Source organism: Nylanderia fulva, unplaced genomic scaffold (genome assembly GCF_048542155.1).
Source record: "Nylanderia fulva isolate GAGA-0341 unplaced genomic scaffold, ASM4854215v1 Scaffold274, whole genome shotgun sequence".
NCBI lineage: Eukaryota > Metazoa > Arthropoda > Insecta > Hymenoptera > Formicidae > Nylanderia > Nylanderia fulva.
In genome coordinates, this window is record NW_028190341.1 from 38,472 (window position 1) to 56,028 (window position 17,557).

Here is a 17,557-nt window from a genome sequence, read left to right on the forward strand (position 1 = left end):
ATTCAATAAATATAAGTACATGTTATATATATACTTATATTTATTGAATCTGTTTTTTTTATAAAATGTTTTATTATTATCAAATATAATATAAATTATTTAATTATTTTTTTATTTTTTTATGAGTAATTTAATTTATTCTAGTTATTTTTGTACGAGAAAAATACTATTACGGGTATACGTTTTATAACGAATTAAATATATTTATGTTCAAAAATTATATTTGACCTTTAATTTTAATTTTGTATTTTATTGAAATTAATAATTAACATATATACTTAATTGCGAATTATATGGATGAACAAAATCCCTATTATGTGTGTAAGAGATTTCGGAACTCTTTGCTAAAATAATTAAAATTAAAAGTCAAATATAATTTTTGAACACTTTTATATTATTAAAAATATATAATTCGACTCTCGAAATATATTAATTCATTATAAAACGTATATGTATTAGTATTTTTCACATATTAAAATGATTAGAATAAATTAAATTAATTATTAAAAAACTAAAAATTAATTAAACGACTTAGACTTAGATGATAATAATAATGAAACATTTATTAAAAAATAATTATAATAGGTCAGGTTAATATTTTATTTATTTATAACATCATAAAATTCTGTCCTTTCCGAAATACGCGAACGCTACGAAAAGATAAATTTCGTACATGCCGCCGGACGAGTTCATGAGCATGAGACGCTCTTATCTTGAGAACGTATTAATAGTTACTGCATTGACCACTACTACGATATGGCGCTGAAATCAGTGAGAAATGCTGGTCTCTCCTTCATCCAGACCTTTGGCGATCTGTCTATTAATCTGTGTCCATGTAATATAAGGCAATCAAAACAGACGGAACGGAACGCGCGGAAATGCGGGACTCTAGTAAAGTTTAGTTACTTTCTCTTCCGCGTTTCCGCGTTTCCGCGTTTCCGCGCGTCCATGTAATCGCACCCTCATTGGTTAGCTGGCGTTACGATGCGCATAAGCATACCCTTGTCTTATATCATGCTGTCGACCCTAAAGTCGTGTAACGTCCCTCCCGTTTTTATTATACGCCCTTGTCATCGGCCGTGTAAACATCGTTTAATTAGACAATTCGACATCGATTGTCTGATTTTATATCATGTCATATAAGGTATGTTAAGATTTATTTGATTAAAATTTGTGGTTGTGAATTCTAATTCGTTTTAATACATTATTTTAAAACTTGAAGAGGACCCAAACCAAGGGTCCAAACAACGTTTATGTGACATCTTAAGAATAAAGAATATTTTTGACAATCAAGTCGTTTGAAATATACCTATAATTTAATTAATTTAATTAAATTATTATTAAAATAAAATAAATAGAATTATTAAGATAATTATTGCGATAATTATTAAAATAATAAAATAAAGAAAATTATTAAGACAAAATTATCGAAAGCGATGAGTACATTACGAAATATTACACTATATTATTTGTGAAAATTTTTCCCCCGTGTATTGTGAAGTAAAATATAATATATATCTATATACAATATTGTGTGTGTGTATATATATATTTATCATGATGACATGTACAGAGAATCAGTCAGTCTTTCGTGGTCTTTCGAGCCATATCGTGGTAGATATAACAACTCAAATAAAGTGCGTGTGAATAATTATATTCTTCGACCATTGCATATTGCTAAAACATTAATTTGCTGCAGTAATTTAAAAAATATATATTTTTCATCCATATAATTTTGCAATTACCATACTGTTCCGAAATATTAGGTAAGTCAAAATAAGTTAAAAATATAAAAACATATATTTGTCTACAAATACAAAAAATTTAATCATACGGTATAACAGAATTTTAAGGGATATCTAACATATTAGTATAACATATTAGTATTAAATCGCTATGAGCTATTGTTTATTTATTTCTAATTTAATATTAACATCCGTTTTGAGCGTTTTATATAAAATATTTTACATAAAATTTATAACATAAAATATTTTATATAAAACGTTCAAAACGGATGTTAATATTAAATTAGAAATGAATAAACAATAGTTCATAGCGATTTAATAAGATACTCCATTGAAGTAGAAACGTTTTCAGATATTAAAATTAAATTTAAAGATTCAAATTTAATTTTTACTTTTTATTTTTTTTATAAATAAAAACAATAAATTACATGTATTAATAGGTATATCGATGGTGAGAATATATATAAAAAAATAACATCAAATAGAAAGATTTAATAAAATAAGCATTGATAAAGATTATAATTTTTGTACTTAAACTCATTGTCAGTATTAATTATACATTATACAGTAAAATGATAGAACATATACTAATTGACAATCGAATGAAAAAATCTATAATATTATAAATTTGAAGCAATTGTTAACACATCTATTTTGATGCGTATAATCTAAAATATCTGAAAAAAACCCACTATATACAGGAATCCCAGAAATTGTAGTAAACCTGTTAATGGATTTTTGAGATCATTTGGAGTTAATGTTTCCTCCGCGAAAATGTCGAGATACACTAACATTATTTACACGTTCCCAAATTTGCCATCATATATCTTTGTAATCAAACCTTAAATTAAAGTTCTATTAACAAAAACTTTACTTAAAGTTAATTGATAAATGTGATTTTAATATTTTATTTCCACAAGGCTTAGTTTGAGGAAAACCATTTATTTTCAATCTCTTATAACTCGACATTTATTGATACTTCCACATTTTAGCTGAGAAATAATTGTCTCCAAATGATATCAGATATCTGCTTTTAACAGGTTTACTGCTAGTTCTGGAATATTATATATATAAAATTTATCATATATATAATTTAAACAATTTGAAATTGAATTTATGTTGGCTTTATTCTCGGTAAATGTTCGTTTAGAATTTACAATACACAATTTAAGAGAAGAAAGCAAACAAACCTTTATAGGAACATAATAATAAACATGTGCCCTCTTTCTCTTTCCCGCCGCTCTTCAGTCTTTCTTATCCATACTGTCTTCTTCTCATTTTGAATGTACACACACGTACGTATGTATGTAGAAAGGACGGCTCTTGTGTTTACAAAAGTAATTTACTTAAGGCAACTAATTTTATATACTATAAATCTTTATATTCCAAATAATATTCTATATATTTTAAATGTATATAATTTTTTGACAATGAGATCAATTATTTTTAAAAAATATAAAATATGTTAACTATAAATTTAATACTTCTATATTGCTTTTAATTGAAATATGTGTAACATTGAAATACATATATATATAATTTTATTTTAAACAATGTGCAATTTGAAATTTGCACATTGTTTTCTTATCATATAATGTTTCATTAATTAGGTTGGTTTTTTAATTAATTATTTTAATACTTTTTGTATTTATTCTTTTGTTTATATATAAGAACATTATACATTTGAAAAAGACATCTAAGCTATATTTAATTTCTTTATTTATCTTTTGTCCAGTGTTTTACAGATCTGAAATAAATTATCCTTTTCTTCGACATGATGATATTTCTAAAACTATTATTAAGTAGCGGATTAATTTTTATTGCTGTGACGGCTTTCATTCGTAATGAATCTTTGTGCTATCGACCATCAAATAATATAAAACCAATGCATTACGATATCAAGCTTACATCATATATTGAAGAAAATATTTTCTATGGAGAATACAATATCAGCATAAACATTCTTGACAAAACGCAACACATATATTTACATTCAAAAAAATTATGTATTGGCAATATAGTTATAATTACAAATTTTAAAAAATATCAAAATGATAAAGATATAGTTTATAAACCGACATATAATACTAAAGAAAACTCAATTAATATTTCTTTTATTAATGAGTTATCACCAGGAAATTACATTTTAAATATAAAATATTTTGGTACTGCTGATAAAGGCTTTAGAATTTTCGACATGGAAGAAGCTGGAACTGCGTAAGTAAATAATAAATGTTTATTCAAAAGAGTACAATATGCAATTACATAAGACATTGTTATTAATATACTATATATTTATGTACCAAATATTCTAAAAGTTATTATATATCACGGAATTTAAATCCAAGGGTAAATCTATACCTGTATTATTATAATAATATATAATATATAATTAAGTCATAAAATATAATGTGTTAACGCTTGTAACATTTATACATTTTTAAATTCTCAATATTTTTATGCTTGTTAAAAAAGTTTCATTAATTTATGTTCTTTGAAATGTAGTTGGGTAGGTGCTCTGCATTTCCAGATAATAGGCGGCCGACATGCGTTTCCATGTTATCGGAATAATTTATTGTTAGAACCAACCTTTAACATTTCTTTGAGATGTCATAACTGCACGACTTTGTCAAACATGCCATTGCGAAATACGGAAAAAGATAAGTACAATTTTGAATGGAAACATTACAATACCACACCTGTAGAAATGATGACCCATCACGTAACAATGGTTGTGTCTAATCACCTATTCCCTCTTGGTATCAAAACTCAAAACATTGAAATGTGGTGCAGACTTAAATCTGGATTTTACATGGAATTTGCAAAAAATGTAACTGAAAATATCACGTTGCATTTTAAACATAAATGGAAACGGGACATTATTTGGAACGTGAATTATGTTGCAATTCCAAATTTCCCTGACAAAGACATAAACGTTTTCGGACTTGTTCTTTATAGGTGAGTCAAGTGCTTCAAATTACATTAAAAATGAAATTAATTTGTATGCAAAATTATAAAATTTAAAAACATGTATGCTTTTGGTTTCTGTAAACGTTCAAAAGTATAAAGTAAGTATAAGGAATTGCAAAAACAACAATTTTAATGGAATTAAAATCCGTACTATTTTACAAAGTTAAAGTTTACCGTTTTAATACGTACATAAAGGGTAGAGTATGTATGCTAAATCGTACCTAAAGTAGATGCTAAAACTGCAATAAAGCTATAAAAGAAATGACATATTTTATTTAATTCAAACTATTGTTTTTTGTCAACAATATTCACATTCATCATTAACAAAAATTTATCGTTGTTTTATATTGTAAACTAAAAAATAAAAAAATATTATTTTGTACGATATACAATATTATTTGCTACATTGTACTTATGAGTTTGTAAATTGTACATTTAACAACTAAATTAAATTATTTTAACAAAAATAAAGTAGTATTTTCTATAAAAGTTCTTAGTCTTAACATTTAAATATAACTTTCAGAGAAACAGATATCATTTACGATAAAAAATTATGTCCTGTTGCTAACAAAATCGAAGTAGCTCAATCAATAGGACGTAAAGTGACATGGCAATGGTTTATTGACATGATGGACGAGAAGTTAGTGTCGGATTTTTGGTTTAAAGAAGGTCTTATTACATTGCTTGCAACGTATGCTGTCAATAAGGTTAATCTAAATAATTTCAATACAATCATGCTTTCAAATGATACAATAATTTCTCGCAAATGATACAATAATTAAACACTCATATTGCACAATATTCTTAATTTTGTGAATCGTCTTAAAAACATTTAGCATTATACAAAATAAAAAATGTTCAAAAATGTTTTTTGAAAAATATTTTTTTCACATATTTACATACATATAATTAATATTTAATTTTAAAACAATTTTTAATTTTTAACACCACTTTAGTAGATATTAAATTTTGATAAAATCTCAAATGAAATAAAATAATCAAAAACTAGTACACATAATATTTATTTTAAAAAATTTGTTAAAAATAAGCCTACAATATAATATCATAAGACAATAATTTAAAAAATATGTAATGTTTACTAATTATATTAATACAAAATTTTAGATTATATTATATTTATTTTAATGTGCGCTCTGCAAAATGAGTGTTACGTTTTTAGAATGAAATAACGTTAACAAAATTAATATTTGTTTTTAATTCAAGTATTTTAAGAACGGGTATATTGATATATTAATAATTTTTTTCTATAGACTTATCCTGATAATCAAATAATAAATTTATTTGTTGTCCAAAATCAACATTACTCTTTTAATTTGGATGGTTATTATATGTGGCCTTCTACTTCACAAGTTAACAGTTCATTAGAAATTCCCAATTCTATCAGAGGTATACGAAATATAATAAAATAATCCTCGTAAATTTTTAATTATAAATATTTTAAAGTATGTGTAAAATTAAAAAATAATTAATTATTTATTTGGATTTTAATTAAATATTATTTTTATAAAAGTACACACCCACACACGCATGTACAAAATGTCCGGTAATAGCCGCACATATGTAAATAGAGGGAATTAATTAAATGGTCCTTCAAAGATTTGCTATAAATAAAATGATAAACGGTGCGGCAATAAAAAACATTTCACTCTTGCGCGATTATTACGCTGTATACATACATATACAGTATATAATTTTTCTTTAAAAAATTGTTATGTTTACAAATAACTATTAAAATAAATATATATTTATAATATATCTAATTCATAATTTTTATGTAAATTGTAGCACCCTTTATACTACGCATGATGCAACACGTCCTCACAGATAAAATATTTGAGAAAGGCATAAAGACATATGTAAATCGGTAAGTAAAACGATAAGAGTGAGTAATACAATATAGAATACTAGCTTTTCGGACCGCGCTTCGCGCGGTCCTCAAAGCCTTTCTATTCGGACCGCGTTTCGCGCGGTCCTCATATAGCCTATATTAAATCCATTTTAACACAAAAAATTAATTCTTTTTTTGTATTACCGCGAACTATTTCCACATTTGTTGTCCGACTTTCACGAAATTTATATCAAAATAAATAAATTTTTTTTGGATGATTACTATGTTATCTATTTCTTTCTCCCAGATATTTTATTTTACACCGCGTTTTGCATAATTTAAATATTTATTATATATTTTTATTTTTATTTTCTTGTTTATTTTAATTTCCACACAATTTCATATTTTTTAAATATAAAACATTATTTTAATTAATATATACTTTAAATATTTTTTTCATTACTTAATTATTATATCCTTTTTTACATTTTACTCAATTTTTTTTATTTCTAATGTACCCACCGCTAACCCGCTATTATTAGCTCTCATACAATGTCATAATTCTTCAATTTACAAAATTTCCCTGTATATTACATTTTTTGTAAAACATTTTTCACTTTTTTCAATTAAATGTCCTTGATTGCTACATTCATCAATTTTAATTTTTACACTTTCTCTTTTTGTTGCTCTAGAAAATGCCACATAAAGTTGACCATGAGCAAATACAGGATGTGGCAAATAAATTCCAATTTTTTCTAAACTTTGTCCTTGTGATTTATTTATTGTCATAGCAAATGACACTCGAATAGGAAACTGTCTTCGTTTAAACTTAAATGGCAGTTCCAAATCATTTGTAATTAAATCTATCCTCAGAATCAACAATTTGTCCTCGAGCAGGACCTGTTATAACTTCTACATAAATTATATTATTTTTCAAATTAGTTATAATAAATCTTGTACCATTACAAAGTCCTTTTTTAGTATTTAAATTTCTTAATAAGATTACTGTAGCACCAACTTTTATTTTAAGCCGATGAACTGGCATTCCAGAAGGTGTCAGTGAATTTAGAAACTCAGTTGGAAAATTTAATTGCTCCTGTGGATCATCACTTACAATACAGTCAATAGAGAGATACTCCTTTTCTTCTCCTTCCATTAGACAAAGAATTTCATCATTAATTTTGAAAGTATCCTCATTTTTAGGACAAAGAATCGTTCGATCTTGATTTTCTCTAATCCTTTTCATGGTAATTCTATCACCAAAAATCTCATTAATAAGAGATTCTTTTGATATAAAATCATGTGGAATTTCAATCGTGTCTAGATTCAGTCCATCTGTATTTGATAATTTACCATCTCCGAGTTGCATTAACCAATTTGCAAATTCTTTTTCTTCCGCAGTTCTCATATTTTGCTGTAATTTAACCTTAATTACATTCCTCCATATAGGGTTGTATTTTACAGTCGATTCAATTATCGCTGTTTTGTGTAAATGAGGTACTACTGGAAGATTTTGTCTGAAATCTCCTGCAAATAAAATTACTTTTCCTCCAAATGGTTGATCATTCTTCATTAAATCCTTTAAAAGTTTATCAACTGCTGTTAAGGCATGTCCAACAGTCATGCTCACTTCATCCCATATGATTAATTTTGCATTGATCAATTCTCGTGCAGCTTGAGAATTTCCTCTAATATTTGATTTAGCTGCATCATCAATTGGAATTGTAAGCTTAAACAGAGAATGATAAGTTCTTCCTCCTTTCAGAAGTGTGGCTGCAATTCCAGTTGAAGCACATGGAAGAACTATTTCATTTCTTCCTCGAATAACACTTAGAAATGTGTTAAATAAATAGGTTTTACCACTTCCTGCAAACCCGTCAATAAAAAACAAACGCTTAAGTTCATTTTCATTTTTAATTGCTCGCATTACTATATCATACACGTATTTTTGTTCATCATTTAGTGTAGATAATAAATAATCACCACGTATTTTTTCTTCATCTACATTATACTCTGTTTCGTAAATATTTATTTCAGTTGGATTTGGTAATTGAAATTTCTCACAACTACTTCCATTATTTATCAGAATTTGTTGTATATGGTTTAACGCCATATTTTCGGGATTTACAACATTATTATTTACAAAGTCCTCAATCATAAAATCTGTGATCAAGTCAATAAATGCGTATGCACATGGGTGCGTGGATACGTGGGTGGGTGCGTGGGTGGATAAATAAAGTGATAAAAATTTGTTAAAATCATATAGTAGCCATCCCGGACAAAATTTGAATACAAATTTCGAAAAAGTCTGTGAATAAATGTTTGAATGCGTGGGTGGATGCATGGGTGGGATAAAACTTAAAAGAACCACACAGCAGCTTTCTCAGAAAAATTTGCAACATTTTTGTACCAATTTCGTAAAAATTGATCCATAAATGCGCATGCGGTGGGTGAATACGTGGGTGGAGGTGTAACACTTGAAAAAACCACATCGTCGCCATCTCCAAAAAATTTGCAACATTTTGGTACCAATTTTTACAAAAATCCGTTCATAAATATACGATTGCGTGGGTGGATGCGTGGGTGGGGGCGTAAACTTAAAAAACCCACACAGCAGCTTTCTCAGAAAAATTTACAACATTTTTGTACCAATTTCGTGAAAATTGGTCCATAAATGCGCATACGCGTGGGTGGGTGCGTGGGTGGAGGTGTAACACTTGAAAAAACCGCATCGTCGCCATCTCCAAAAAATTTGCAACAATTTGGTACCGATTTAAAAAAAATCGGTTCATAAGTATGCGATTGCGCGGGTGGGTGCGTGGGTGGAGGCGTAAACTTAAAAAACCCACACAGCAGTTTCCTCAGAAAAATTTGCAACATTTTGGTACTAATTTCGTGAAAATTGGTCCATAAATGCGCATGCATGTGGGTAAATGCGTGGGTGGGTGAGTAGGTGGAAGTGTAACACTTAAAAAAACCGTATCGTCGCTATCTCCAAAAATTTTGCAACATTTTGATACCATGTGTTCAGAAATATTGCAAAAAAAATTTTTTTTGCAAAAACATACCCTCCTCTGAGGAAAAAATATAAAAATAAAAAAATTAAAAAAAAAAACCCACAGCAGCCACCCCCGAAAAATTTGCAACATTTTGGTACCAATTTCGAGACAATCGGTCCACAAATGCGGAAGTAGTTCGGGTACAGACAGACAGACAGACAGACAGACAGACGGACGGTGCTTATATATATAGATAATATAAAATAAATAAAATTGTACAACATAAATGTAATAATAATAGAAGTTTTATATAATGTCTCTTATTTTCTTTCGTTTCTTCCGACATTATATCATAATGTTTTTTTCTTAGTGTTACAATTCCGCTATTTTTCTAGATCTTCTACTAGAATTATTTTTAAATTCATTAATTTTTTATGAAAATCGTTTGTGTAGAAAGAAATTGTTGTTTTATTGTTATCACTATTTTATATATATATATTCGTTGGTGCTTTATTTTTGTTTTATGATTTGTTATTTCTTTTAATAATTTTGAAATTATTTTTATTCTTTTTATTATTTTCTTTTTTTCCTCATATATGAGGAAACAAACAATATATTGTTTGTAAATCCTATAATATCTATTTTTTTAATTGCATATTGTGCTACATTTGACTTCTAATAATATTTAACAGGTTTCTATATATGTCACCCTTATATCTCTTTTCCATTACTTTTTGTATTTTAACTTTCTTCCCTGTAAATCGATCTCTTTTATATTATTTTTCTTATTTTTCTTTTGTCTTCAACTTCTTATTAGTTCTTTTTTTAATCATTTTATACTGTCTGCATACTTTGCTTAAATATAATCTTTATTAATGCTAATAATGTTTAAAAAAATTGTTAAATTTTATTTAAAATTATGTTATATTCTTTATTTATCAGAATATAAATATAAAATATATATAAATATATAAATAGAAGAGAGTGCAATTTTATATTTTGCTTCTTATTATTTATTAAAATTTTTTAATATTAACACATTAACAGACAATTTTAACATATTTATAATATTCTTTTATATATTTTGTTTTTTATGTATTTAGCCTATATTTTAATGACTTTATGGACGTTATGAGACTTCCAACTCTAATAAGAGATTATGATATTCTTTTACAACAATCAAAAATGAAAGATTGGGCTTTGGAGAAGCATTGTCCTCTCATTAAAGTAGAACGTAATTATTCTGATTTAATGAGTCCAACACATGTACGGATACAATATAACGACACATTAAAAATTCGCTGCATTTCTGTAACTTTCACTACGCAAACATTTCTCGATTTTAACAATTTTAATCATTATATGGTATGCGCGAAAAAGCATTTAAAATTATCATTACCATTTGAAGAAAATGGTTGGATGATTTTTAATATACAACAAACTGGTAAATATTAACCAATGTACTGCTTATTACGACTTATTTCTCGTCTATATTTTGCACACATATATTTGACATTATTTCATATTTTATCTTATTTTATTTATTGTCCTATATAAATCTGAGATATTTATTATATAACTATAACAGTTTCAAAATGTTTTGTGTAATTTTCTGCATTATATATATAATATTATATATAAGATATACATAAGCGTTTTCTAAATAATATCATTCAATATTAATGTTATATTTTTTACAGGTATTTTATATATTCTAATATTAGTAAAATTATTAAAAAGATAATTATATTTGTAAAATTAATAATAATAAGTTTAGGTTATACAATTATCATAACGTTACATATTACGGAAATTATATATATTGGAGAGCATAAAATTATTATTATTTATTCACAACTAGTATCAATTTTATTTAATGGTATACAACAATATCTTGCACAGTTTTACTTTTTCGATTATTTCAAATATTAGGATTACATTTTTATAAATGATTTTCTATATGTATTTGCATTTTATTTATATGTATTACATTTTTGATATGTTTTAATTTATAATTTACATAAACAGAAATATAAAACCAAAATGTTTGAAAATGACTACATTATAATGATAAAATTATTCAAAACAATAGAAATTGATAAAATTCATCATTTACTATTCGACAGGATACTATCGCGTTAACTATGATGAACAAAATTGGCAAAAAATTTCAAATTATCTAATGTCTGATAATTACACGAAGATTCATGTTCTTAATCGTGCCCAAATTATCAATGATGCATTTAATTTAATGATAACAGGCGAACTCACAGGCGTTGTATTCTGGAATGTCATAATTTATTTGCAAAAAGAGGAAGATTATATACCATGGTATCCTATGTTTAAAGCTCTGGAATACTTGTCCAGTACTTTTATAGTGGTGAAAGAAGAAATTAAGAATTTTACGGTAAATATTAATAAATTTCAATGAAAGTGCATTTCACATATTTGCATATGCACTCATTTACTGGAAAAAGTTTAAATAGTTAGAAAAATATATACCGTAACGTTAAAATTTTACATACTATTATATTATATTATTATATGTATGTATGTTTATTTCATAGACAGAGAAAATTTTAATAATCTATTGGAAAATATAATGAAAAATATATTATTTTTAAATATATTTATAATATGAACGTATAAATATATAGTTAACGATTTTTAGTCTAAAGTAAGACAAATATTACACGAGATACTTAAAAGAATCAAATATGGAGAAATTGATGATACAGACGAACTCAGAATATGTTTACGACAAGAAGCTGCAAGATGGGCATGTTTTTTCGGTGACATCACTTGTAAGACAGTAGCCAATAATAAATTAAAACAACATCTCCAAGATCCTGCAAAATACAAGTAAATATTGTTATATATTTTTTGCATTTCTTAATCAAATTCTTTTGTAGATATCGCCTATAATGTTCAAATGATTTGATCACCAGGTGCAGATACTAATCTTTAATAAGAAATTTTAATTTTTTTTTATGTTTTAGACTTTTGCCATGGTGGAAGGAATGGACATATTGTAAAGGTTTGATGACTACCATAGACGAGACCACATGGCAATTAGTGTATACTAAAGGATTGAACAAATCTGACAGTAAATTTTTAGAATACTTGGCTTGCCCTGAAGATTTTAATCTCATCAAAAATTATTTAACATTTAAACAAAATATTTCTACAAAGCAGGATTATCCAAATCCTTTTAACAGTTTCTTACATATTATTACGAAGCACGCAAAGAATTCAACTATACTGCAGCACATATTATATAATTTGCACAGAATAAAACCAAAGTAATGTGACATATCTTTATAAATATTGTGTACAAAAGTTTATTATGTGTATTATATATACATTTGTTTTTCCGTTTTTAGAAATGTTAGTATAACTGCAGCATTCATTATTATTATTAATAACGTATATTCTGTAAATCAAACTCAGGTAAAAATTTTACGTGTTTATATGTAGGGCATTATTTATGAAGTAATCCACCCAAAAATTTCAAAGTTTTCCACGCTGAAATTTGGAGAAAGTATCCCTAACAGCACGCAAATCCCAAAGACGTTCAGAGAACATCCTGAGGATGTTCGAATGTCTTCTGGATATCCTCTGAATATTTTTCTGATATGTTGTGCTATTAGGGATAGTTCTATCAAAAGTAAAATTATTCCTCAAGTCGTTTGGTCTACATCTTATAGGTGCTTTGTTAACAGGGACTTAAATTGTTATCATTTCGGCCGTTACGTTCAACTTCAAACGTTGATAAATTTCAGAAGATTACTTCGATTTAAAAAAAAATAAGGTGTGATTTCGAAACATTTTTTTACGTACTTTAATCTAGTAAAATTGGTTTTTTTCAATAACAATTTATATAAGATTTTCAAAAAACAAAATAAAAATTAATTTTTTTTCAAATTTAGACATCTTCGATTTTTTTCAAAAAAATCTTAAAAAAAGTAGAAATTCCCCTTTAAAACGTTTCTAGGGCCGAGATGGGCAGGCTTTTAATTTTCAAGATATAGTCCATTTTAGAACCAAGCGTGTCACCCATGATGCAGTTCGAACGCTGTTACTGCTAAATTTGAGAAAAAATTGATTTTTACTTTGTTTTTTAAAATCTTATATAAATTGTTATTGACAGAAAAAATCAATTTTACTAGATTAAAGTACGTAAATAAACGTTTCGAAATCATGTCTTATTTTTTAAAATCGGAATAATCTTCTGAAATTTATCAATGTTTGAAGTTGGACGTAACAGCCGAAATGATAAAAATGCAAGTCCCTGTTAACAAAGCACCCGTAAGATATGGACCAAACGACTTGAGGAATAATTTTACTTTTGATAGAACTACATTTCCTCCAAATTTCAGCGTGATTGGAAAACTTTGAAAATTTGGGTGCGATATTAATAATTATTATTTAATATTTAAAATAATTTTGATAATGTTACATCAACGTTATTTATTAATAATGTTAAAAAATTAATACATTTTAGGAAATAAACAACTACCTTGAAAGCATAAAGGACCAAGCAGATCTATTTGTTGGAATAAATTTTACAGAAGATTTTTTAAAGAGCTATCGCATAGAAACGGTAAATAAATATTATTATAGAAAACGAATGTAAGAGAAATATTGTTCTGTCTTATTAATTTCTGAATATTAATTTTGTATTTGTTTTATTTATATTATATAAAGAGGATATTGATTTCATTGTGCAAATCTTTGTTTATATATATTAGAGTTTCATTGGGCGGATTTCTGACAAAATTGAAAGCCGAATATCGATTCGCAACAAACAAATCAAAAGACAAAGAGATTATTTTGGTAGATTTTTCTGGTGATAAATTCTAAAATAAAAAAATTACAACTTTGCATGGGTGAATATACTTCATATGAATAATTTTTTTATATTGTATGTACTATTTATTTTACTATTTTAATTATTATTTATTTAGATGTATTACTATTCGATGCCTTTGTATTTATGACTGCATGCATCAAGTTTTTCATTTTTTTACGAACTTACTTGATGTAATTGAGCTATATATTATTGCCTAAGTGCACAAGAAGATAGCCATATAATATTACTGTAAATTTTATTGGTAGATGTAAAATAAAAATATAAATATATAAATATAAATAATATATATAGATATAAATATATATGTTTGTTAAATGATAAATAAACTATCTATTTATTTTGAATTACACATATATATATATATATATTGACATGTTTTTAATTTTTTTTATTATATCCTTATTTTTTTGTTTTTTTTTTGTACAAATGCAAATAATTTCGAATTTAATATATAAAAGATCTATATTATATTAATTTACAAGACAGCTTGCAAACAATTAAGTGATAAAATTGTAGAAACATCACGAATACAACCAGTAAGACATCTCAAGTAAGTAATAATAAATATCAGAGTCATAAAAAGGGAGAACAGAGATTTCATTAACATATTAACACAATTGTGTAGAAATAGGGTCACGAATAAGGAGCATCTTGAATTATGGAGTAATTTAAAAATACAGTTCCGTTACGCGATATTACTAATTATTATGATACTGCTATTTCAATTATCTACAAAATAAACAAACGCGAAACAATAGAAGAAGAGTCCAACGAATCTGAACATAATGAATTGAACAAACAATTATATATTTTAATTATTATATGGTTTCGTTGATGTAATAATTAAATCGTTAATGTAATGTAGAAAAACTTCAAATAATATCAATAAAAAATCTCATGTAAATAATATAAAACACAAAATTCATCATATATAAAAGGAACATCAAAATCAATGACATCCAAACACATTTGTGTTTGCAATCTGACAAGATGTCTTGATTTCATCGTCAACTGGTACGGTTCATGTAGATTTGTTTTCATATTAAAATAACCAATTCTATCCGGATGGCTCTTAGAATTAACTGTGATCCAATTCGGTCATTTTCGTTTAATCATTTTTAATATATGTATATCATGTGTGTTAATAAATTTTTGACAATGAAGCACAATATTATTCCGGCATTAATCTGAATTTGTTTGTAAGAAGATGAATATATAAACATTGCCTTTATTTTGACAATTTCTACTCTATCGGCAAGTTTTTCTGAACAGCGACTTTTATATTAAAATCAATGCCTTACGGGAGTTTGTGTCGCCTACTAAATAGGCCTGTCGGTACGATGTCGGTAACTATCAAATTCCAATTTTATATATATAAATACTTAAATATATATATATATATATATATATATAATTATTAATTATGTTGAATATAAACTATATAATTATAATTTACAATATAGTAGAACATGCAAGTAGCATTTGCATAATCGTCTGCTATTAAAAATAATATAGAGATCTTCTCATCCATATCAAAATCTTTTTCCATCTGCCTTAAAATATTAAGGTACATCTGCCTTGACTGTGTTATTGGCAATTACATCCATTGTTAATATCATGAATTGTACATCTATTATTAATAATGTTGTCCTTTATCTGAAACATATATTAACAATTATTAATAATCACGTTACATTTTAATAACATTTTTTTAAATATATAATGTATATAAATTTTTTAAATATAAATATATAATAATTTTTATAAATATATAATAATTATTAATAATGAATGTGTAGTAAGCACAAAAATTTGGTGACCTTCAAAATATAAAAGCATGTATATACTTACAAAAAATAAACATTGTTTTCACATAAAATTATTACTTCTTAATTGCGTCACTACGTAGACAACAAAGAGAAAAATTTCTGTAGCATATAAAATTAAAAATATATAAATTGGTAACAATTTTTTATCACAATATAAATAAATATACATACACAACAAAGTAAATACACACACTTCTGATTATTGCTGTCAGAATTTATCTAGAGTTCCTAGAAATAATTCCCTAGTAATTTTTCATTCTAGTAATAATTGCTAAAAGTAAAAGTTACTAGAGACTTACTTCTAGAGACTTTCAATCTGTCGGTCATACTAGAATTAATTGCCAACTATGGTATTGACACAGATTAATAGACAGATCGCCAAAGGCCTGCCTAAAGAAGAGACCGCCATCTTCGTGCGATAGACTTTGCCCCTTACCGACACACTTTGCCCCTGGTTCGAGTCCGTGCTAAATTCGTAGACTTGAACCAAAAGACTTTGCCCCTGGTTCGAGTCCGTGCTAAATTTCGTAGACTCGACCAAAAGACTTTGCCCCTGGTGCAAGTCCAGGCTAAATTCGTTTGACATTACCAACAGACTTTGCCCCTGGTGCGAATCCAGGCTAATTGATCATGAGACCAATTTGAGAGATTTGGCCCCCGTTGTGTGTGTGTGTGTGTGTGAGAGAGAGAGAGAGAGAGAGAGAGAGAGAGAGTGAGAGAGAATATTTTACATATATGCATATATATATATAAAATTTATTAAATATAAAAAATATATTTTTTACACATAAAATGTTTTTTTATTGAAATAATCACGATTTTAAATGTGATATAACACAGTGTTCAAAAATTTTTTAATTAAATTTTTTAATTAAATTTTATTAAAGAAAATTACTTGAAATTTTTTACATTAAGAATTTAAAGGCTCCTTATTCTCTTGTAGAAATTTATCACTACGCCAATTAATCACTTATTTCGAGTATTTAAAATACTATAATATACAGTAATTTAAGTATTCGAAATAAAAGTGATTAATTACTCGAAATAAGTGATAAATTGGCGTTACTAGTAATAAATTTCTATAAGGGTTGAAATAAAGTATAAGAGATAAATAGGCTATATGTGAGCCGTATGCGAAATGTGAGATGTAAGACGCATATTAAAATTTAATTTTTCGATATAACTTTCAAAAATGTACACGAGGTACAAAAAATTAGCTTGGACATTTGTAAGACTTAAAATTGGGATTAATTCTCAATTCTATTAATTAAATTTCGATATAACACACCTTA

At 26.3% G+C, this 17,557-nt stretch overlaps 1 protein-coding gene and 1 long non-coding RNA gene across 4 annotated transcripts; one reads left to right on the forward strand and one right to left on the reverse strand.

Annotated features, from left to right (window-relative positions):
* Nucleotides 1-1,012: 1,012 nt before the first annotated feature.
* LOC114928833 (aminopeptidase N-like) lies at nucleotides 1,013-14,706 on the forward strand. 3 transcript variants are annotated; one of them, XM_029300202.2, is made up of 14 exons: nucleotides 1,013-1,144; nucleotides 3,481-3,962; nucleotides 4,251-4,703; nucleotides 5,239-5,422; nucleotides 5,987-6,122; nucleotides 6,522-6,600; nucleotides 10,667-11,007; nucleotides 11,825-11,970; nucleotides 12,235-12,425; nucleotides 12,563-12,865; nucleotides 12,947-13,013; nucleotides 14,068-14,166; nucleotides 14,315-14,452; nucleotides 14,531-14,706. In XM_029300202.2, the coding sequence occupies exons 2-13, from the start codon at nucleotides 3,520-3,522 to the stop codon at nucleotides 14,414-14,416; spliced, it is 2,544 nt and encodes an 847-aa protein (XP_029156035.2). In that variant the 5' UTR covers nucleotides 1,013-1,144; nucleotides 3,481-3,519; the 3' UTR covers nucleotides 14,417-14,452; nucleotides 14,531-14,706. The 3 variants fall into 3 exon arrangements, with proteins under 3 accessions (XP_029156035.2, XP_029156033.2, XP_029156034.2); XM_029300200.2 differs by having other exon boundaries at nucleotides 1,014-1,144; nucleotides 11,690-11,970; XM_029300201.2 differs by lacking the exon at nucleotides 1,013-1,144 and adding an exon at nucleotides 1,539-1,766 and having other exon boundaries at nucleotides 11,690-11,970.
* An 831-nt stretch (nucleotides 14,707-15,537) lies between these two features.
* Nucleotides 15,538-17,083, reverse strand: LOC114928838 (uncharacterized). Its single transcript, XR_003819130.2, has 3 exons — nucleotides 16,437-17,083; nucleotides 16,288-16,364; nucleotides 15,538-16,092 (listed from the first exon to the last, which is right to left on the reverse strand). It is a non-coding gene; the product is annotated as an uncharacterized LOC114928838 (long non-coding RNA).
* Between the last annotated feature and the right edge of the window lie 474 nt (nucleotides 17,084-17,557).